Below are 24,162 nucleotides of genomic sequence, written 5' to 3' on the forward strand. Positions count from 1 at the left end.
CTGGGAGAAAAGGCAAAAAGATAGGAAGGATGGATGGATGGACGGAAGGCAGCAGCTGGGTGACTTCTGAATCAAGGCACTCAGGAAACACCTAAGATAAGTAGATGGCTACTTGTCTTACAAACTTGGTAACCATTTTTACTCAGCCACACGGTAAATAAACCAAGTTTTGCGTGCTGCAAAAAGGGACGTATTTCTCTGTTTTCCAATCGAGTTTAAGGTTTAGCAAATGGAGAGAGATGCTCAGCCACTTAAGCAAAAATTTGGCTAGAATATGTATGTCAATTCTTTGATGAATGAGAGCCAGAAGATTTGTGGGATCGAAACTATATTTAGTGCCAGGCTTATGTTGGAAAGAAATCTGGAAATGGCTTGCTCCGAATGCCTGGTTGATAGATATACTTCCACGAAGTCCTTCAAAGACATTTCCCTGGACATATAATTCAAGCATTAAAACACCTCCTAATATTTACCTGCTCGGTTTTGATTTAAATAAAGAGTTTCAGCTTTTTGTTTTTTTAAAAAAGAAACCCAGTTTCAGAACTGAGAGGCAGAACCAGTAAAACTTTGTGTGAAAAACATTTCCAAATAGCACTTTGACAAAGCCAATAAATCAGCAGCCTCTGCAAATGACTGTGGAAAAGAAAAGCAAATCACGCATGTATTTTGAGCCACTTCTCCTCAGCTTCACCACAGAAAATAAGAACACTCTAAAAATTAAGTCTCCTGCTTACTGTGGCGACAATACTCCCTTAACCCCATATGCACTAACGTTTGCAACAAAAACTGAAAGGGAAATGAAAAGGATCAGGCACGGGCTTTAAACAACAAACATGTCTCTTGCAACAACAGCTTAAAACTCTTGCTGGGGAGACACCTTGTTTTTCAAGGAGGCCCAAATCCAGGATCTGTTTCAAAATCAGCAGTTGCAATAAAGTTTTGGTTTTGGGGTTGGTTTTTTTTTTTTTGGTAAGATTGAAGTAAAAATGGAGACGGCATTGTAGCAGGCAACGGGATATTAGAAGAAAAGGAAGATGTAGCGCAAGATGAAACAAATAGGAAAAAAATGTTGGTCATGCTGGTACTAAAAGTAGTAGCACGTTGACGATTTAGGTCCCCAGAAGCTCCTTTACATTCTTAGCTATTATCTATCTCAGCTGCTGAAACCTGCTGTTTTAAAGGCATTAGAGTTGAACATCTAGTGACAGCACTTGGGTTATTTATCATTATGTATCACCCTGCTACACTATATTTTATTATTCTGGATTTAAAGGAAGATAACACAATTATGGTTAATTTGCTTCTCTTCTTTATATATATAGTGTCATGACCTACCATGGCTTTGTCCCATGAGATATTTTTAACCAAAAAGAAATCCACAAGAAACTCTCCCTAAAAATTCCATTAATAACCTCTTGTAGCGTGTATAGGTTGCAGGGTCTGGAACTAAGAATGTTTTAATCTCTTCAGCAAAACAATGTCTCATAATGATGTACAGGACTATTGCTGCACTGATGAAGAATCATACATAATTCAGCACCTTTCACTTGGCACCACTGTGATATCCTCATTAGCAGTGGCTCACAGTGGCTGTCAGATGGTGTCCATGCGAATGCAGGCATTATATTGTCTTTGAGATGTGCAGCTGCTTCCATGACACTGCCAGTATATAAAAACATGACGCCAGTTTGTTTTATTTAGTGCTAAACCTTCCAGTTTGTAAAAACAAGGCTGACACAGAGCCTGACATGAGGCAGTGAAAATAATTAGCTCTCATTTTCTCAGCCTCCTATTTCCTTCTCCCCGCTGTGTTCTCTTTCCACTAAACCACCACATGTCAGTCGAAATGGGAGGCAATTAGTGGGCTCATTTCAGTCCCCACAACTGTGCTGAAAAGAAAGTATTTATGATGGCACAATGAACAGCTGAAAGATTAAATAACATTTGCCTTTTGAAAAGAAAATGACTTCTAGCTAAATGGGCAATTTTTGATTATTCTCAAACAAGCTTAGAGTAGTTGGTTTTTAAAATACAAGAAAGGAAAATGAGTCATTTTTAGGTGAAAGAATCAAATAAAACTTGACACAGTAATGCAAATAACTGATGTTTTATTGCAAAATATGTAAATGTGTTATACCCTTAACAATGGCTGGTGTCTCAGGTCAGGGCAGGCTGCTGCCAGCCAGGCTCCAGCGAGAGAAGGTGGCTCCACCACCGGTTTTGTTTCAGCTGTGCAGGCAGGAAAAAACAGGGGCGGAGGGAGGCCTTCCGAGAGAGATGGCCTTAAAACGTACAGAAACAAAGCAAGCAGAAGATATATTTATGTTATCAGTCGCCTGGGTGCCTCCTCCGAAAGCCGGAGCCCTTACTCCTCTGCGAGGCAACAGGCACTGCCGGGCTGGAGCTTCGCCTGGAGACCCACACGGCCCTTCGAACGCCGACGCAGAGCGGCCGGCGGTACCAAGAGCATCTGTGCTCTGGCAGCACCCTTCTCGAACATCCAGCCCCGTGAAGCTCTGTGCCGCCACGGAGGGAACACAGGGGTGAATACCGGGCGCCCCTATGTGCTGGTGCCCCAAGAGAGCTCTGCGGTAGCCCTGAGCCTGAGCACGTGCTGGGGAGAGGCTCCTCTCCCTGGCTTTTGCCTGGAGAGGACATGTGCCGTGCCTACAGACCGCTGGCAGCCTGTCTGTGCTCCTGCAGGCGTGCCCGCAACCGAGGCTGTAGGCCTGAGAGACCACGTGTGGAGGGCAGCAAGTTAATCCAGAGCAGCCAAGGCATAAAAACAAAGCTTGAGATTAAAACGTCTAGGAAGACAAGGTGAGCAAATCACCTCGCCGAAAGGTCCTCTTCAGGATGATGGAAAAGTCGATCATTTCTGATGGGAATCCCTGGCTGAGCACTGCCTACACAAGGATTTTAAAAGGTTTTGGCTTGAGTATGATCTCAGTTACCCACGGATGCTACAGCTGGAGCAATCCCAGTGGAAGTGAAGGAGTTATACCAGCTCCACCTTGTGTACAAACAATATGTGGTCCAGAAAAGCCTTTTAAAGAAAATACAAAGAGCTCAGATCACCTGCACTAAACTTCTAGTACCCTAACATTGATCCACCAACTACATGAAGCAGTTCTTAATGGTGCTGGTTATATTTAAATGTGGCTGTGGTTTTATTTTACAGCTTAGGATTTTTTTTTTCCTTCACAATTTACCCCTTTACTGACTACTTATTAGAATAGGAGCAAATCTATGAAAATGGCACACAAACACAGCTACTCTGATTCCTGCACAAACTAGCCTTTAGTAGTGAAAGCACTGTGCTTCAAGATGCAATTAAAGAGAGAGGCTTTGGAAGATAAGGTTAAATAACCCCACGTTAGGAAGTCAAGGTACTTACAAGTATCTTGCAAAGGAAGGGGTCAGATAAAACCAATTCCTCTGCCAGCTTTACTTACTGAAGTGAGTTAAAATACCTACAGAGCATGGGGAATATGTAGGACTGAAAAACCATGAAGCTGGAATTTGTATTTCAGACCTCAGCCCTTGCTTTATTTTTTGCCACATGTGTAACGCGAGGAGGACCTTACATGACAAATGAAACCGGTGATATCACGTCTTCCTCAACTCGGAATTATTTTTAAGAAAGTAAAGAAAGGTTTTGGCTGTGTTGATGTCATGGGAGGGTGGAGAGGAAGAAGCAGCAGAAATGGTCTATGTACTGTGTCAGTACTGTTTTGTCTGGCACTGCCGGCGCTTTGCCAGCCCATGCTTCTTCACATGAAGAGTTGGTCACAACGTCTCGCTAACATAGCCTTAATATTGTATTCACTTTTGCACTAAGCATTAAATAATAACATTAAAATATACCCCAGTTTGGATATTCAAGGCTGGAAAATCGTTCATACAGTTAGCAGATGGTTTTGAAGGGGCTCTGCTCCTTACCTCGTAAAATGGAGGGAGAGGTAACTGGGGAAAAATAAGGCAAAATGGTGAGCCAACTTCAAGGCTTTGTGTTTGGATGTAGGTCAGATTGTGCCACACTCGGTTAAAAACGAAAACATTCAAAGGCATGGTGAAATCTGCCTTTTTGAGGACCAAAACTAAAGAATGCATCAACAGGAGACAAAAAGACTGTGAACCATCCTTCTTAAGGGGTTGGATGATTCATCAGTGTGGAGCTGACACAGCTCAGACACCTTTCCCTGATTGGGAAATTTTAATGAGCCACCTAGGATAAGAAAGCTGCTGAAAATTCCCTCTGCAGTTCTGCAAATCAGCCCAAGCCGCAATTGCCAGGGTTTGTTTTTTTACCTTCTTCGGTATCTTGGAGTTAATTGGTGTGTTGCCCCCCACCCCCCACTTTTTTTTTTTAATTTGTGGAAAAAATATCATATCAAATGTCTAAGTCTATCCCCTTTCAGCTCAGTGGGAATTGTGTACAGAAAGGTCATTAAAAGGAAGTGAATGGAAGTAACCACATAACTTGAACTACAAGAGTTGGAAAAGAAACCTCTAAAAACCAGGTTAGCTTTGCAGCGCTCACTCCTGATGCATTTGGAGAGCACAAAGGTCAACTGAGCTTTCATCACCTCCAAAGATGCAGCTAAAAAGGGAAGGAAACAGTAATGAAATGACTGCATCTGTCAGCTGGTGGAAACCAACATAATCCCACTAGAAGATGCAGTTTAAATTAGATAACAAATCTGAGGCTGGTGAAGTCGCGTACCGGGAAGTCAATGTTTCATTCAGTGTTACAGACAAGGTTCAACATTCAAATGCCATCCTGAATCATATTCATCAGGATCCTTGCTAAAACACACTGCCACTCCTAAGGCCCTTAGGTTTCCGCGATGTTCCTGCCTGCTTATGGAAAAGGTGCATGGCTACGCCGCTGGGGCTCGGAGCAGCGCCAGGGAGAGGACCACTGTGCCCTGAGGAACGATCTTCGCACCTGAGATGTTGCTGTCCTCTGACCAGCCAAACGCATCTGAATTAACCCACACCCCTCAAATGGTTTCTGGGTCCTGGGCCAGCTCATCCCACACGTTTATGCCCCGTGGCACTGCGGTATGTCACGCTGCAGGCTGAGGCTGTGCCCACGCCGGCGCATTGGTTTGGACGAGGAGCGTGCTTTTGTCCCACGTGTCCGTCCTGTCCCTTGCTTTGGCAGAGCCACCTCCAAGTACACGGACCATCTTGCTTCCAGGTGCAACCACGCCTGAAGATGCACTACAAGAACTAATGGGAGTTCAGCCCAGAAGGACAGCGCAGAGCCTGCCTGCAGTAAAACCTCCCGGCCTGACCTGTCCCCCGGTACAGAGCCCTTCCTGCTGCGCTGCACCAGCTGAGCCCAGTAACCTCCCTTGGTGTACACGGGTCTAGCTGTCTACACGCAGAATCATAGAATCACAGAATGGTTAGGGTTGGAAGGGACCTTAAAGACCATCCAGTTCCACCCCCCCTGCCATGGGCAGGGACACCTTCCACTCGACCAGGTTGCTCAAAGCCTCATCCAGCCTGGCCTTGAAGACATCCAGGGATGGGGCATCCACAGCTTCTCTGGGCAACCTGTGCCAGTGCCTCACCACCCTCTCCTGGAAGAATTTCTTCCTGATACCTAATCTAAACCTCCCCACTTTCAATTTAAACCCGTTACCCCTTATCCTGTCACTACAGGCCCTTGTAAAAAGTCCCCCCCAGCTTCCTTGTAGCCCCTTCAGGTACTGGAAGGTGCAATAAGGGCTCCCCAGAGCCTTCTCTTCTCCAGACTGAACAAGCCCAACTCTCTCAGCCTTTCATAGGAGAGGTGCTCCAGCCCTCTGAGCATCTCCGTGGCTTCCTCTGGATTCACTCCAACCAGTCAATATCCTTTTTATGTTGGGGGCCCCACAGCTGGATGCAGCACTCCAGGTGGGGTCTCACCAGAGCAGAGTAGAGGGGCAGAATCCCCTCCCTCGACCTGCTGGCCACGCTTCTCTGGATACAGCCCAGGATACAGTTGGCTTTCTGGGCTGCCAGCACACACTGCCGGCTCATGTCCAGCTTTTCATCCACCAGTACCCCAAAGTCCTTCTCCTCAGCTCATAACCCAGATTTGAACTTACTGCCTCTTTTTCCTCATGGCTAAAACAGGAGAAATGCTTCTTAGCTAGGCAGCCAGTTAAAGGCACTGATTAGGGTAAAGTTCCTTTGAGAAATGTATTTTTAAACAGATGTAGGCCAGCTTTTTAGCTATAAAGATGGTGGAAGGTACAATCCCAAGTGTTTCTGCTGACCCAGTTCTACAGGAACAGGCACCACTCTTTTACAAAAATGGCACAGTAAAAGAAATTTAAACTCTTCGATCCTGGTTTACCCAGGATCTCCAGTTCACTTTGGAACAAGTCTGGATGGCAGCTGTAGTTGGCTTCAAGCAGCCTCTAGGGGAGCCAGAAGATTGTACCTGGGCATTTTCAGGGAAGGAAGCTAGCCCGATTTCCTGTATTGCACGCCCCACATCAGCCTTTGTCAGTGTTATGTCTAATGCAAATTGCGATGGACACACTGGTCCTAGCATCCTGCCCAAAAGCTCAGTCTACCTACCACTTCCAGTCCCCATTTTAAAACTTGCTGAGCTGCGACATCTGTAAAGGCAGGTATGAGTTATTAAGCAGACCTCAGCCAGAAGTTTCCAGCCCAGACAAACTCAGGTGACAAATGGCGCATTCCCTGGAATGGCATCAGGGACACGGGTGCTGCGGCGAGGCCGATGCCAGGGCAGGCGTGCCTGGCACACAACCACGGCTGCCGGGGGAAGAAACCCTGTCAGAAACCCGTGAAGGTTATGTCGGCGCTACCCAGGCCCACCGAACCAGCCCTGTCCTCTCGTACCAATTCAGCTTCTGTCTCACAGATGTGGGCACGCTGCCTCATCTGCAGATTCTGCCAGCACAGCTAAAACATCTACTTGTCCTCAAACCTTAATGCAACCTGAATTTCCCTCTAACACTCAGAGGACTATTCACTCCTTCTCTTCCTCTTTTCTGGGGGAGACTGCCCACCTCTTTGCATTGTGGTTCAAAATCCATACTCGAAATGGAAGGGAGATACAAGTTATTTCATGGACTTTTAGTTCTTTGTAGAGTTGCACATGGGAGGGAAAGATGCACACCTACAAAAAAGCAGCTGTACAGCATCTTAAGCTACATGCATTCAAGAACACTGAGACAGTCTAAGTAATTCACATAGTGATGAAGAAGATTTTCATAGGAAAAAAAAAGTGCTTAGGATAAAAGAAACAAACAAAAAAAGGAAATCTCCAGACAAAAAGCAAAAAGCTTTTTCAGACTGATGAAATGATTTCAGTATGAGTCCAAGTTCCTACTAAGTACAAACCTAAATGCTTTCTCTGCAAGCACCACCAAGTACAGAAATCAAGAGACTTTGGCAAACAATATGCCCTGAAAGCAAAGCAGCCAGATAACACAAGATGAAAGTCAGCCACCCACAAGTTTAGGGTGGACACACAATGCAGATTTGTCAAATACAAAAGGAAACAAATCCTGCTGTCACAACCCCTGACTCTAACTCAGAAACGCTCTGCACACCATTTCCACATAGATGATTAATTCTAAAACCCTTGAACTCAGAGTCCATGGCAGGCTGGATAAAGAAAACAAAAAGCATGGGACAAACCTCACTCTCAAGAAAAGACAACCCGGTGGAAACACTTTGCTGGAACATCTGGAGTCGTCAGCGCTCCCGTTACACAGGGCGTAACGAGAGATCCTTGAACCAGCTCGGCTTGGAGCTGGGGTTTCATTAGGATGTGGCATGCTGGTAATTGCCTTTTACCAGCCAATGCACAGTAGTTCTGCCGTCTGCAGTATGCTGCACACCTACCCCTCCCTCCTTCCCCAGTACCGTGAGTGAACACAATCCCCACCAGGACAAGTCCTGTCCTCCCTGGCCAGCAGCCACGCACACCACCTATTTTCCAAACTCCAAGCTTTCTGCAGCAGTCTCTTCTTCCTCGCCTGCTCTGGGGTGCAGGTCCCCATCATCCGTGCAGTCCCTTGTGCCACTTAACATTTGGTCAGCACTTTCCAAAACAAGAGGATTCTGGCAGTGGATTATTTTTGTGTGTCCAGAAGATACTGGACCCTCTAGGTAGAGACTGAAAGGTAACTGAACTGACCGATCCAGCGCTGCCAGCTTACCTTTGGACCATTTCCCGGCTTCAAGTGATAACCAAAAACAAGTTCAAGATTCACAACTTTCTCTATGTTTTCTTCAGCTCCACCCACAGAATCCTGCCAAAAAAAGGCAAGGTGAGACTTCACATCAACCACAACCCCCTGGGAGACAGGAGCAAGGACTTTGGTGGCAGGAAGGATTTGCCTTTCAGAGGCTACAAGTCTGGCAGGCAGCAGGAAGGAGCCACCACCGCCCCGATCACACTGCTCCAAGGGCGGCCAGGCCTGCCCCCAGGAGATGCTGCGCGAATTCTGCTCCTGGCCAAGCCGCACCGGTGTGGCACAGTGCTGTGAGCACCACAGCAGCCACTGCTGCTGGAATTGTGGCCGGCACAGCACAGCGGTGAAGCCCCCAGTTCCACCTTCCCCGTCAGGGAACTGAGTTTCACTTTATGTAAATTCACTTGAAGTGGATTTCACTCTACAGTTCTGCAATAAATTCTGACTAAAAAAGCTACTTCAGGCTTTGGGGTCTAGAACTGCTTGATTAGCTCACCGAATTAAATCAGGCAAGTATCAGGCAACCCTGAGGTTCCCAAGCGCTCTCTCCCTTTTTCATGGCTCTTGTTACAGGCAGCAGAAAACCCACAGGTTAACACAAGGGTGACCAGACATTACAAATCATCCTTCTCCTGTAACATTAACAAATGGAGGAATGATGGGCTCACTCTGGGCCAGGGGTCTGCCGTTCTTCGGTGGTGAGCAGCCAGTGGCACCAGTCCAGAGGAATGGCTCTTAAGAGCAATTTCTGATTAATGAGAGCAAAGGAATCGCAACCAGTAGTCTCTTAATTTAATGCCACCGGTTCCACAATAAAATCTTAGAGCCTCCTTGAAACCAACTTTTATTATCCGATTACTTGTTCTGATGAGACTCATCACTGCTGTTGACCCCCTGCATTTGCCACACCCTCTGCAGGAACCGCTGCTTCACCCTCCCGCGAACGGTAGGAAAGGAGACACGAGAACAGTAGAACATTCATACCGACACGAGAAGCACTGCTTGTACAAACAGTAAGACTTGCCTTAATTAATGGTGGAAAATGAAACAGATTTAGGTAGTCATGGGTTAACTTCTCAATAGCAGTCTAGAAAAAAACAATCAGCAAAACCAGATGAGTTATTCAGTATCTCATACCGCAAATTCCAGCACAAAACCAGCCTAAGTCTGTGCCCACTGTGTTTTCCACTGTGGATACATCAGGGCATGTGAGAAGAGTTTAAAATACAGTCCCATTCTGGAAACTCTCGTGGTAGATCGGCCCCATTTCACATTCAGAGTCAGATCTGCTTAATCAAAGAAAGAGATGTTATGGGGGTTGTTTTGATTGGTTTTATTTACGCTCAATCAACCCAGGAAGCCAAAATGTTTCATTTGGGCATTATTGACTTTATTAAGTTCAATAATTTTCCCTGTAGGAAATGTAAATTAAATACATCAGTAATGGTGTGTGGCATAGAAAAAATGGCTGGTGAGCTAACGGGGAATAAATCTGTGTGATTTAGGAAGCTAAATTTGCAGGACTAGCAATTAGAACACAAGTATCTCTTTACTAGTAAAATTGTGGTATAAAATCATTGAGACCCAACAGAATTCTAAATGCTGTTTTTCAAGAAACCCTTTTCCAAAGCTGACTGCCACGAAACTAAACTCTCTTCTGTGGCTACAGTATTAACACCATTACTGCTGTCGTGATCACGTTTTCCAGACCATGATTTTCTTAACTCATTACAAACATTAGAAACTTAAAACACTGTGAAACAAAGCTTTAAGAGCAAAGCAACCTGGCCATTAATCAACCAGCTTTGAAGTTGTTTAACAGAGTTTTGTTAGTCAAAGTATGTTTTAAGCTATAGATGAGATGTGAAAGTTGCGAAGTTCAGAGATTTCAGTTCAAATAACTGTTTCCATATCTGCTCCTCTCTCAGCTAAGGAGAAATCCTCAGGGAGCACTCTTTCTGAAGATATCCAGAGCTTTCTGCCAGGAGAAGAGCCCTCCTAGGTGAATCGTTAGCAGCACTGACAGTCCAGCCCACAAGAAAACCCAGAACTACAAAGAAATATAAAGAACACAGCACATTTTCATGCTTCATAAAATGCTCAGGTTGCTCTGGCGTCTAGAGCTATATGAACCTCTAACTCTGGGTTGCTTTCTTTTTTTTTTTTTTAAATACCAAGTATGCTCTCTATTTAGCTTTAGAACTTTTCCTGGTTTTAATACTACTGAAAACCCATGCACTCCTTAATATTCACACTATAACCTATTGCAACATTCAACATATGCTGTTAAATACCTTTAAATGGATGATGTGTCCTCTGGAAACAATTCCCATGTCCTTTAAATCCTCCTCTTCTAGAAGAAGCAATCGTTTCCCAGTGATATGATGCTCCTTAAACAAGCTAGCATATACATTCATTTCACCAGAAGCATCGCCTTAAGATAAGAGAGGTTATTCAGAAATCCATAGGGTGCTTTACTGGAGGGAGAAAAAGATGAGCACAGGTATATACATTCATGAAGGGTACATACGAATAGATTTTACCTTTTCTAGTAAGTTGTTGCATCCAGAAAAACTGCAAAAAAGAGGAATCCATCTTGAAGTTCACAGTATCAACATTTTATACTACAGTTATTTGGAGTTTGCAAATAATTTGTTTGTTTGTTTGTTTTTTAAACAAAGTTTAAAAGTATTTCTAACTTTGGGTTGAAGGACTCAAGATTCGCCAGTGGAAGTGGTTCTTTTTATTTAGCGTTTTGAACCTGTGGGACATTAAAATCACTATGACACATCACTATGCTAGAGATCATCACCAATGTTCCCTGTTTAGCCTTTTAACTGAATAAAAGGATAAGTAAGACTCAATGCCATTATTTTACCTGAGATTCCCTTAAAAAGCCCTTAACTTACTTCCAGTTAATTGAAAGAAACTGGTGGCACACAGTGGGATAAAACCTTCAAACTCGCTGTGTCCTGTCCAAGTCTTGCTTAGACAGATCTTGGGGCCCAGCACCAATTATTTTCTGGACATTGGACAACGTGGCTGTTTTTTGAAGGTCGCTCAAATCCTTAATTTACTGATGGTCACTTCGGAGCCCTTCTGGAACACACGTTTCGCCTAACAAATAGCAGTAAAATCTCCTGTAGATGTTCTGATCCAGCTTTCCCTCCCCACACACCCACGGCAATTTGTCAGAGCGCTCCAGCGGCGCACCGCTGGCCACATTAACACAAAATACTCACCACATCTTCTTCGGTCCATGCACAAATATCAAAGGAGGGCAGCAACTGTGTGAGAGACATGAATTGAAAAGAAATCCGTCTGGCACATTTCTCCCCTCCACCCAAATTTTACACTGGTGGCTGATTTTATCTGGTTCCTTTTCCCCTGCAAAGGGCAGGACTTAAGGCTGTGACTCTCATATCGACATACTAAATCATTGGATTCACACTGACCACGGGCTGGCTCCAACAGTATGGTGGCAGTGCTAAATCCATCCCACCACCATATGCAGATAAAATTATCAGCAGATCTCAGATAAAACAATTTAGGAAGGAAGAGTAAACCGTCTGATGGCAAGGGACTCTGAGCTGCCTCTCCTCCCAGCTCTGACAGCACGGGAAGGCTTTTGCTTTTTGCAATTGCTTTGGTACCCCCTGATTCCTGCAATGAAATAACGCTGTGATTATGACTCTCTCCCGGACCATGGATATTTTCTGCAAAGGGAAGGAAAACTCTCACTAGCCAGCAGTGAAAGCAGAACTTGGAGTCAGGCCACCGTGGACAGTCTGCCTGTACCCACAAGTCACTTCTGGTTTCTGCCAAGGCTGCGTCACTGCCCCCCGACGCGGGGGGAGCACAGGCTGCCTGGCCTCCTCCAGTGCTGCCGCCCGCGCAGGGCACGCTGTGCTGCGTGCAAGACAGCGTTAGCTTTTGACGCACAAGGAAACCTTGGAGGCCAATCAGGAAGATGGCTGCTTTAAGTGAAATTCTGGGAGGGTCTGAAAGCTGACACAGATGTCACTGGAATACCGATTGCCATTTCACTCCTTCAAGCATACGGTAACCCAAGCTTCACCTTCTTGGCACTTTTACCCAGCTGAAGGGTTAGCATGGATTGGTACGTATGTACCTGGACTGTCAGTGTCTCTCAAAGGCTCCATACCATGATGCAGCTGCAACCTTACTCCATGTACACAACTGACTCATGAGACAGCTCAGCTCCCCGCCAGCCCCCAAGGCTTTGTCACCTCCTCCAGGGAGTCCTGCCACCCCGCGAGCTCTCCAGCCCCCACCCCCAGGCCAAGTGTGACCCCCGGCAGGTGCTCAGCCCTGCCTGCCTCCACCCGAACACCAAGCCGCAGGGCAGAGCTGCCTGCTTCGTGCCAGTCTGAGCACCTCCCAGCTCTCCGGGCATGAGAGCAGGGTCTAGTGTAATCCACCCACAACTTTCAGCCTTTGCAGCATCCACGTGGCACTCCCACTGAAGGTCTTGTGACTGCCAACACCCTTCGTCTTCCGCCTCTGTACCTAGACTTTTTGCTGCCGACCCCACTTTGAGTGCTCTTCAGGCCGTCCTCCTTCTCCACAATGTCTCAGCCAAACCTTGCCGGGCACAAGCCACCCGAGACCAGCTGCAGCCACCTCTGTGAGGAGGACCTAGCAGACCCTCACACCCATCCCTTCACCCACCGCTTCCCCAGGGGACGGAGCAAAAGGCATCAGGGTGAAGTGGCAGAAGGGAAGATGCAAAGGGAGACCTTCCTGACTTCTCTCTACTACATTGTATTCCAGCCAACATCCTCAACCTCCCTGCTGCTAAGTCAGGCATTCCCTATGCCAACAGCTCCCTGCAGCCTGGGCAGGATGCTGTGGGGACAAAGTAGTGCTGGGGGCAGCACCTGAGCACAAGGGAGGGCACATGGCAATTGGAAGCATCCTTAGGAAGGCAGAGGGGTTTGCCTTGCAAAAGTACTTGTAGTCAAGGCAGCTGATACTGCGGGAGGACCCTGCTGCAGTAATTTGTACGACTGAATCACTTACTGCAGAAGTCCAATATTGCATCTTTAGTTACACGATGGTTTTTTTCAGCTTTTCTCATGTTTAAACACAACCAGTGGCAGAGTATGTCCTGTATTATTTAATTATTTTTAAGAAACACAACCGAAAAAGGGAGAATACCAGAGAAATGTCACACCGTGAGTAATACAAAAAGTGGCTTGAACCAGCAGACATAAGGAACCTCTTGAAACACCAGCATTTTACACAGGGACACAGATGCATAAAATTTACTGTCAAAATGTTTATTGCAAAATAGAAGTTTGGAACAAAGAGAAGCAAAGGAAAAAGTTCACATTAAAAGAAAGTTTATGACACCAATTGAGGAAATCGAATACATTGCATAACTTCTTTTTGTTTGTTTGCTTTGGTTTTACACTGGAAAATCAAATCCACAGTGTGAATAAAACAGGACATCGTATGTCAAGTGCAATAAAGAGAATAACTGATGCTGCAAGGTTTTACCACACAGAAGTGTAACATCGCATGTTCCACACAAAGGATATATTCAGTTTACAGCACAAGAGTTTTGGCACAGGCGTTGCGCTCAGCATTGTTTTTTTTCAGAAGGGAGAATGAAGGTTTCTAACACTGTGAAAACATTTTCTATTCAAATGTCATTGTTCACACTTGACGTGTAAGTAGCATTGACTCCCAGTATTCAGTACAAAACTTCTTCAGTAGTGCAAAAGCAAGAAATGCAGTGGACTATATCTGACTTTAAAAGGTATATGACTATTTAGCACACAATATAAAATGTTTAAAGAAGGTTGTTGGTTCTACAGTTTTAAAATTCAATCTTCACACACCAGAAATCTCTGTGCAGATTTTACAGTGTACACTAAGTCGAAGTCTGGGGAAAAAGGGAAAGGACTCTCCTCCAGATTCCTACCAGCGCATTTCAAGGGCAGTGAAAATTACTAAATGAACTTACTTTTCTACCTGAACATTCTACCTAGGACTGTAGTTAAAACTTCTGTCAAGTCAAGAGATCTTATTAAAAACCTGTAAAAGCTGCCTGATTACAGAAAAAGGAACTACAGTACTAAAGACACGCAGTAATGCTGCTGAATACTGAAGAGCTATATGCACGCTATGGATATACCGCTCCTGCTGACAGCAATATAAATCATTATTGCATCAAATATTTAACTCGGAACAACCACTTTAAAACCCAGAAGGAAAGGGAATCGACATCTTACAAAACCACTGAAACGACAAACAAATGACAAGTCAAGAACATGACTGCATGACCCGGGGCTGTGCCAGACCTCACCTCCTGGAAGCCCTTCACATCTAGAGTGAACAAGCTCCATGCCAGGCAGCATGCAACCGGCTGGGGATGCAGCACACCTACACGCTGTACCTTAGGACACTTGCTACTCCAAGAAATTAGTGTTGTGATCATCACAAAAGTGACTCGATCGAAAGTTTTACTCCATTAACTCCCCTCTCTAATTTTTCACCACTGCTGGAGGAAAAGAAATGGAGTTGGGCATCCTGTCTTGGTCCCAGCTCACCCTGTATCTTTCAGCAAGCCACAAGCCCATCCTCACCATTCTTCTCTTGGGTCATTTACCTACTGAAGTCTACGCTGGCAGTGCAACAGCCTGGGAAAAAACAGAGGTTCGGGCCTGGTTCTTTACCCTTCCCCTCTGTCAAATGCAGCAATATTATTTTACTGCACATACTTCCAGGGCATTACAGAATGTAGAAAAAACTGGGATCCCAAAAGGCCCGGTGGGGACTAGTATGCTGAGAGGTGTTCAAGGCACAGAAAGGCTTTTGGCAGCTTTGCTCACAGCCCACAGCAGCCAGAGAGACACCTTCTGAGTCTGGCAAATGCTTTCATAAGCTAGCAGGCTATGTGCTGTGGACTGCTGTGGAGATGTAGATATCCTGGTGATGATACAGGTAGAAGACAGATGGGGCCACACTGCAGAGCAAAATCAGGTGTGGAAGATGAAACACTCTGACCTCCTCCAACCAACATACCTGCCCACCACAGCCACTTTCAAAACCTTTATCTAGTGAGAAGCATACCAGAGACAGAAACAGCACAGCTTGATTCTCACATATGAGTTTTGGCTTGGAAACTGGAGACATTTGGTATGAAAGTCATCACAGGAACGTAAAAATGCAATCAGTACCATTATTTCTTTCAATAAGCATAGCTAATATCCTAAGTATAATACTATCTCAAGGGAACACGATCTTCTGCACCAGAAGAGTTTGTCAGTTCTCACCTTTTCTACAGTTCAGAGACCTTTGCTACTTTGAACACACAGGTAAGTTTTATAAGAGTTTCGTTTTTTCCTTAATATAGCTTAATTTGCTTTGACAAATAATGTATGGAGAAAGAAAAAGGAAAGGGGGAAACCCCCCCCACACATCTTTGTTTCATTAAAAAATACTGGAAGTAAGTAGATAGCAGAAATTCCTATGAGCACGCTACCAAATTCAGGTAACACTGCTGAAATAAGTTACACACCTGGGCAAGCACAAAAACTTAAAGACAAATTTAAATCATGTGATTCTGCAACTATGAAACCCTGTGTCATACTACTTATGGATTATTTTTACTTCTGTAAAGATGAAGGAGTAGATTTGCAAATTAAAACCCATGCAAATATAAACGTGCATGAAGTGCTCTGAGATTGTCAGATGCTGAAAAAGTGCAAAACATCAATGCTAGGGACAGATTTTTGGGGTTTTTTTTAATAATAAATGTACTGAACCAAATTTCATTTTCAGTTAAAGCTTTACAATCCTACACTGCTTATGCGCTACAGTAATTTATGCACAATGACACATATCTTAAGATCTAAAGTGCACATATTAGATTATACAAATCCATCAAATTTTCCTGGGTGCAAAGTGGCAGTTATAAAAATAGTATCATTGCTGTGGGTGTCACCAGACATAGACCTACAAAAATAGTACAAATTTCTACTGGAAACAGCCTATTTGCTCTGATTTCCACTTAATTATTTGCCCTCCCATGTCCCCTTCTCTCCCTAAAATCAGGTTCTTTGATGAACCTAAGAAGCCATCCCTACCTGTGCCAAAGGAGCAAGTTTTTCCTTGGGATACTCTGTAAACTTATTACATAATTTAAAATACAATTTATCACGATAAAAGCTTCTCCATACAAGAGGGTTAACCTCAAGCCAATGGATTTGCAACTGTCAGGAAGAAGGTGGAACATGGAATGGCATCCTACAGAAATTAAGCCCCTCGGAGGGTCTCATCCTGTGTGCACGGAGTGGAGTAGGCTGGCTCGAGGCGCAGCACTCACTGCCTTGCAGGTTACCAGACCAGTGCTGATGCTTAAGGATAAAACAATTCTCTCGCACAACCCGAAGAGGTGCCCACTCATCACTCTAGAATAACTCCTTCAAAGAACTTTCTCTTTTGTGGAGTGAACATGTAATGATTTCAGGCCTGCTGTTATCTAATGCATCCATTTTTCTCTAAGCTATCTACAAAAACACTCACCATAATATGTAGGTTAGAGCTGTGTAACAGGCAAGCCTGTAATTAAAGAAGCCACTCAAAAACACAAGTTTTCATAAAAGAAACCCCTCCAGTAATTGAGAATGGAATTTTGATGGCTTATTCCCACTACAGCTGAACTAGACAGTAACATTTTTCTTTTGAAATGCTGCCCTTCTTCCCTGGGCAAATATTTTACATCATCCTCCTTTCCAACCTCCATTTGTGTTCGCACTGGTTTCCCTCCCTCCTTCGGCATCACCACTAAAGGGGTCATCAGGAGAAACGTACTCGCTGCTCTCAACATAAGTGCCTGGCAGGCAATTATTGCAGCAGATTGTTACACACTGAGTTTTACGGTAAGCCGTAACAGCAGTGGCAATACTTTAAACGTGATTTAGCTGAAAAAACCCAGGTATGCAGTGACTAGTAAATATTCCTTATGTTACCACCATCACAGAGAATTTCACAAAAGCCACAGTAGTAGGGCCGAGGCTGAAATGCCATTGAGGCTTCTCTTTGTCCTTTCAGAAGGGTAGCGCACACTGTTTAGGAGGTGCAACAGAATCAAAATTTACTAACACCGATTTTCACTCTCAGGTACAAGAATAAGTCCATCAAAGTTAATGAGGCTCCCTGGATTTACATCAACGCAACTCAAAATTAGCTTCTAGATCACAATGTCTAATAGATGCAGAGGTCTGATTGCAGTTCGCTTTGCTGGAGTGAATTATATACACATGCACACACACGTGAGGGGAAAAAAGAACATGTATACAAATCATCTACTAATAAGGATTATCTGGATTCTGCTGCTATTCCGTTTTTAAACTGTGTATTTAACTAACGCCTCCCTTTCCCTCAACCAGGCTTCTCTCTTCCTAGAAACGTATTTGTGACTTCCCACAATGCCGCCTTGAAAACGGCTTTAAATTAGAAACACAGCAAACCCCCTCACTGCAACAGTAAGAAAGAACGATTGTAGAGAATAGCAAATCTGGAAGTACAAGTATATTCATATGATTTACAATTAAAGGGGTAAGGGAAATGACAAAAAAAACACAAAAGAAAAATTTGAAGTACATTAATGGCATTAAAGGCATTGAAGTTTCCCCCAGTGTTTTCAGATCTTAAGTTTATCAAGCCATAGTTTCTGTAATCAGGCACCAAGAATTATAGATATAATCACAGTTCTTAAAATAATAATAATCTCAATTAGTTCGGAAAGTTTAGTTCCAAATTTCATCAAAGCAGAAATAAGTCAGCACAATCTAAACAAAAACAACGTCTCTACACACAAACATGCTCAGCCTGGAAAATGTCTCACTACTATTTTTTTTTCCTTTTCTTTTACAGGATTTAAACAGACCAAACTGACAGGATTCTTGTTCTAAAACTTTATTGTTTTGCTTTGCTAAAACCGATATCAGGGTCAATTCTATAACTGATTTCATTCGCTGCTATCATCTGTGTCATCAAAATCATCATCATCATCATCATCGTCATCTGACCAGTCGAATTCACTGAAACCCAAAGCCATGTTGATTTTCTTTCCTTTTCTCATAGAGGTGGTTTTAGAAGAATTCTTTTTGGCTTGCATGTTTATCTGCATTCCAGAATGCAGGACAGATCCTGCTTGGTTCAGAGAGAAGATATCCCCAAAGCCCGTCATCATCAAGGCCTTCAGACTTTGGTTCATGCCAGCTACCTCCCCGTTACTTGTTGCTGTGATCTGACATGACATCTCTGCACTGTTTGACTCCTCTGTTTTAGATTCAAAGTAAGACTCCTCAGACATTCTTGCAGCAAGAGGTAAGAAAAACTATTTAAAGGAGGAAAGGACAGAGCAAAAGTGAAAGTTAGAACCAATTTAAAAATCGAGGGAAAAGACCACCAGATTAGTTGGCAATCAACAGAAAGCACAACGATTAGTGAATCTAAACACGGAGAGAATTCATTAAACCAGACGGCTTCATTCCGGGGTCACTGTTCTTAACCCAAAGTGCAAAAATCACTGAGCTGCATGGCAAGAACCACAGGTAGCAGAGCTTTCATGACAAAAGAAGGTTCAAACTCTTCAATCCTTCATTTTGTACAGTGTAAAACAGAATGTGCCATTTCCCAGCCAGGCGGGCTGGCTCCCAGGGCAACGCGGGTACCAGAAGTCTGAGTGAGTTGCTTAATTGAACCTTTCAGGATTGAAGAATAAATCATGTTAAGATCAGAGAAACCAAACAAGCTCCCGAAGTTTGGTGCAGAAGTAGCAGCCCTCTAAATATCAGAAATAACAGCAGCAGCATTACTTGTGCAAAGACTGGGTTTGATCGCACGCTCAAAAGGAGAGGAAAGCGTCTCCCTGCGACGGCCACAACCAGAAACAAGCCTCTCACCAGTGCGACCAGCCTCCAGCCCACACCAGCACCTTGCTTCTGGAAGCTGTCCCAGGGAGGAGCAGGCAAGGGAAGAGGGGCTGTTTGGTCAGCTGGCCAGCTTCTTCAGCCTGGCTGCCTTGGTTTTTTTTTCAGCGGTATCCATAGGTATCTGCCATTTGGTTGTACACCATACTAAATCTCCACTGGTTTAACGTTTACCTACAGATAACGGTGCTTCCCTGACCCAGCCTGTTTGCATTTGTTATTACAATGTGTCCTCTCCAGCTAAATAATCATTAATGCCTCTTCAGAGTGGCCGGGCTAGTACCTCTGTGACATGCTTGCCTGTTCTCCACAGGGAGTAAAAACTCAGGAGTTTCATCCCAAATTAAGCTACCTACTAAAGCAACAGCAAAGGACCTGTGCATGAACACCTGAACTGGCCTTTCTTTCCAAAGCTGTTTGCAAAACTTCCTGCCTAAAATCCATGGTTTTCTATATCTTTAACCTAATCAGAAAAGTGACTGAAGAGTCAACGGCAGTTGGTCACAGGGGGTTACAAGGGTGATTAAGGTGATGCCCTGTTCTGTAACACAGGAGGCTTCATGGCCAGGCTGCTCAAAGAGTGCCCATTTCTTGGCAAAACCACTTACATTAGATAATTTGTCTATCATTAAAAGAGGACAGTATCTGTCTTTTTGTCACTCTCGAGTTTTCCATACTTACATAGGCTTTCTATTTGCACGTGGTTAACAAAAGTTAGTGATCATGGTTTAAGAAATGAAAATTAAGAAGCTGGGGATATGGGGTGCCCTAAATACTCTTCATGTGTCCTTTGGCTAAGCAACCTAAGAACCTGCAGCTAAGCTTCTGTACACCTGGCTGTACAGGAAAAAACAATTACACCATCACCAGAGCACTCCTTGGACCAAGGACACCAAAAACCCCTACTGACAAAGAAAAGGAATATTTTAAAAACAAGATCTAGGCACAGAAACGAGATGCCCAGCACACATGATTGAGTGCCAGGTAGTTCTTCCATCAGATACTGGAGTTTCAGTCACTCTAGATTCATGGAAAAGCATCCCAAAGAATTCCCTATTAAAAAACATCAACAAAGCTACAAAACAGCTTTCCCCTAAAACACGTTTCTGGGTCAGTGTTTGTGCAACGCCTGGCAGCGGGTAAGCTGCAAATGGGCCATAACTGTGCCTCATTTTGCACTTATACTCATCTTACTTCCTCCACATTTTGCAATCTCATTATCTGGAGAACTCAGGAGCTCTTTGCGACCGAACCTGCCTTTGGTGTTGCACTGCATATGATAACTATCATGACAAGACTTCTATAGATGGTTGGGATCCCCCATCTCTGTACAAGCCATTGTTCTTAAATGACCATCTGCGAGTGCACAGCACCACAGCTGAATATCTGGATTTCATGTCTTGCTCACTGTCTTCTAAATATGAGCTTCAGTTTAGCTCACACACTCCTTTCTTAAAGTCAGGTCCTCTTTCAAAAGAAGTCTCCCATTTCACTACAGCTATGGATATGTTTTACTCTTCTAAAAGGCTCCAGAATCCCTCGTGCAAGAAGCTCTTGGAGAACCGCACAAAGGGAATTTGCAGAAATCAGGCTCAAAGGTGTCTGTTTTGTAAGACACAGCAGAAAGAGGGTCAAAACAAGAGCAGGGAGAAATGCTACTTTCATAGAAGTGTTTCTACAGCTTGGCCTCACCCTTCACTCACACTGATGTGTATAAACCTACAACTTACGCTTTCGAGTCGGAGCTGCCTGCCACTCATAGCTACCTACCATGCAGAATGGCAGGACAAAGCTTCTGCCAATCCTAAAACACTGGAGAAACAAGTAGCAGAGACAGCATCCCTGTTCTCCTTTCACTTGGTTTCTATCTCCTCTTGCATACCACTTTACAGTATCTGCTGGCCTCTGGTCTTTGCTGCAGAGCAAAATGAAGAAGTGACTGCAGAGAGTAGGGCAGGGATGACAGTACCAGCTAGAACACAACAAGGCCTGGTGTTGGTTAGGAACCAGGTGTAAGCCTAGTGGGCACCCCAAGCTGTGTTATTACCTCTGGTTGCCACAGCTTTACTACTGTTTTTACAGCCAAGGTAGCTTAAAATCAAGCAGTGTACCTCCCTGTTGCAATCCTTCAGTTTGACACTGCTGAGCAAACATACCCTGAACTAAGGGAGGGAGGGAGGCACTCAGCTCCACGGACTGCAGCTTGCAAACAGAATGCCCAGGAATATTTTGCAAATGGTTTACAGCTATGAATTTAAAATATAGCTGTATTTGTAAGCAGTGCCTTGTAGAACTTCATATGCTATGGAAAAAAAAAAAATCTGGCTTGAACAAGTCAATTTTTGCAGTATATCAATTTTTTCCAACAAAAGCTTTTTTTTTTTTAAAGACATTCCATGTAACAGTTCAATAAAGATCTATCGAAAAAAACAAATCTTCATTTCTCTATTAGACGAAATTGTGTTTAAATGCAATAGGAGAGTTGGGTTAATGTTATGCAGAAAGATAGTTCATGCTTAGCACAATAGGCCTTAGCACAATGCTTTATTCTTTCAGCAGTGCCAGCTCTAAGTGAAAAGTAGAAGTCATAAGCAAGTACAGCATAAAAAACCCTAGGGCCTTGCTTGTGAAAAGGTTTGCTCATTAAGGCTGTGTCTCATGCTGTGCTCAGGACAGATGATGGCCCACAGCTCAGTTACTGGAAGTTTGCAAGCGTTAAAGCAGGCACACAGCGATCTACTGAGAACACACAGTATCTGCACATAGGAAAACATTCATTCTTCATGATGTCACGACTACATGTTCACAGCAGGAACATGAATGCAACTTCATTCAAACAACAGCAATAAGGTATGGCTTAAAAAGTGGTATGTAAATGGGTCTGGCTGGAATGAAGGTTGTAAGTAGGCTAAAATTGTCATAGGAAAGTCATATGCTACTGCAATCTCAATTTGGTATTTGTTTTGGTTAGTGCTTGAAAAACAAGTTGGAAATGCAGTATTTTTCTTAACAACAATTCTTTTGTAATACGTCTAGCCATGCACTAATCCTGTGGTCCTCTCCCTGCCAATCAGTAGTCAAGAGCATCATATTTCATTAAGAAACTCAAGATAATCCAAGGAAGTTTTTTTTCTTCAATTTATAAATAGAAATACAGCAATGCTAACTACTAATAACTGGCCAGTACAAGTATGTTAACTATAATTATGAACAAAGCCCTAAACTAACACTTCAAATTTTGACCCTCTTTTTTACAGAATGGAAATTTACTTCTTCCCAAAGAACAGGGGAAAACAAAAATCTACATAAGTTTCTCCAGCCTTCTTCTGCAAGAAACAAATGATTCTTACATTTAAGACCAAATCCTGCATCCTTTAAAGTCAACAACTTTCGAGTTGAAAAAGGAATTTATTGAACGCAATCAACTTTTAAAGCTGAGAACTGTAATTAAATCAATGGGAAACTACAGAAGTGCCCAAGGCACAATATGAACTATCAGCAATATCCGATATCTAATGTATTAGATGAAATTTTTAAAAATTGTATAGTTATTTGCAGTGATGTAATCAAATAGAATTTAATTGGCCCAAAGGAAAAACTAAAGAAAAGAGGGGCCCTGTTTCCTTGGTGTGTCTTTAGAATTACACAGACAAAGCTCCAAATACTTTCTGAAGAAAGAAGAAAGGTTGAATTATTGTCTACTTACAGGAGTATTGGACTGTTCGGTTAACTTCTGCTCCCACATCCTCAAACGTCGCTCCCGTTCCTTTAGTTCCTGCTCTTTAAAGCTCAGATCACGCTCCAGTTTCTTTAGTCTCTCTAAGGTTGCCTCAATTTCACATCTGCACAGAGACAATTTGTTACGTCTTGTCTTTTCCTGACAGATATAAATTGTTCATAATTCCCACCTGAATGTTAATTAAATGTGAAAGGCTGAAAAGTACAATACTAACTCAAGCAGTTCATTTAATTACCAAATGCAAAGCCTTTCAGAGCTTTAAGAACAACTGGCAATGTTTATATTCGAGAACAACCATAATACCTTCAGCTGAAGAAAAATAACATTTAAAAGAGTAAAATGCCATATAAATACTAAAATTAAATTCTATAAAAACTAAAATGCCGTCTTTTTCCTCAACATCACAAAACATGATCTTACCCATAAGGAAACTGCATTAAGAACTGGTAATGGGACAATCATTAGCAACACAATATGGGCAGTCTAAGAAGCCCATTTGCCTGGGCTTATAACTTGGCTATAAATATTACTCGGAGTTATACTCAAAATACACAGAAGCAGCCCTGGGGAGTTTCTCCCACTTACCTTCCTGCTTCTCTAGGTGAAGATGTAAGAGTATAAACCACGGTGAGACCCCAGCCCTGCAACTGGTTACAAATATAAGCCTCTCGAGTTAGGAACGGTTAATAAAGGGATTTGGTATACTTTTCTCTGCTTCTCACCATGCATGCAAAGGTGTGAAAAATAAGAAAGGCAGGAAGGGAAGGCAGTACTCTTACGACGCTTCAGACACCGTCTTTATTAGGTTGCCCTGCACGTACCTCACCCCTTAACAACGTGGTTTCCTTTGACATGCGTTCTGATGGACGGTATCTTTTAAACACTTGAACTGAACTGCTCTTGGAAAAGAGTTTATCAACTCTCTCTGTAGTTTTCCATCACAAATGCATGGGTGTATACTAGAACATGCAGAAAAATAATTCTGTCACTAAATTCAGACACATTTTTTGCTTCTGGGATGACCCAAAAACCCCCTCCAATTTGTATCACAGGTTGAATTTGCATTTAACAAACCGCTTCTGTGACTGTCTGGGAGACTGTGCACTGCCTGCCACTTGTGTCCTGACCTCTGCCCTCAACTGTTTCCTACTCACATTTTGGGAAGAGTCAATCTCAGCGTTTCATTTTCCTCCTAGAGAGAGCGAGCTCCTAAGGAGAT

At 43.5% G+C, this 24,162-nt stretch overlaps 1 protein-coding gene across 1 annotated transcript in view; it reads right to left on the bottom strand.

Moving 5' to 3' along the window:
- LOC104516399 (mitogen-activated protein kinase kinase kinase MLT-like) overlaps positions 1 to 23,046 on the bottom strand; it is a gene marked incomplete at its 5' end in the record, with an annotated part of 33,028 nt that extends 9,982 nt beyond the window's left edge. The window contains 6 exons of the mRNA XM_010160704.1: positions 8,199 to 8,291; positions 9,259 to 9,321; positions 10,529 to 10,668; positions 10,778 to 10,808; positions 11,477 to 11,521; positions 22,911 to 23,046. Of these exons, the coding sequence (XP_010159006.1) occupies positions 8,199 to 8,291; positions 9,259 to 9,321; positions 10,529 to 10,668; positions 10,778 to 10,808; positions 11,477 to 11,521; positions 22,911 to 23,046 (508 nt within the window). The remainder of the gene's footprint in view (positions 1 to 8,198; positions 8,292 to 9,258; positions 9,322 to 10,528; positions 10,669 to 10,777; positions 10,809 to 11,476; positions 11,522 to 22,910) is intronic.
- Positions 23,047 to 24,162: the final 1,116 nt, after the last annotated feature.

The sequence above is a fragment of the Eurypyga helias genome, unplaced genomic scaffold (assembly GCF_000690775.1).
Source record: "Eurypyga helias isolate BGI_N326 unplaced genomic scaffold, ASM69077v1 scaffold17071, whole genome shotgun sequence".
NCBI classification, from domain to species: Eukaryota; Metazoa; Chordata; class Aves; order Eurypygiformes; family Eurypygidae; genus Eurypyga; species Eurypyga helias.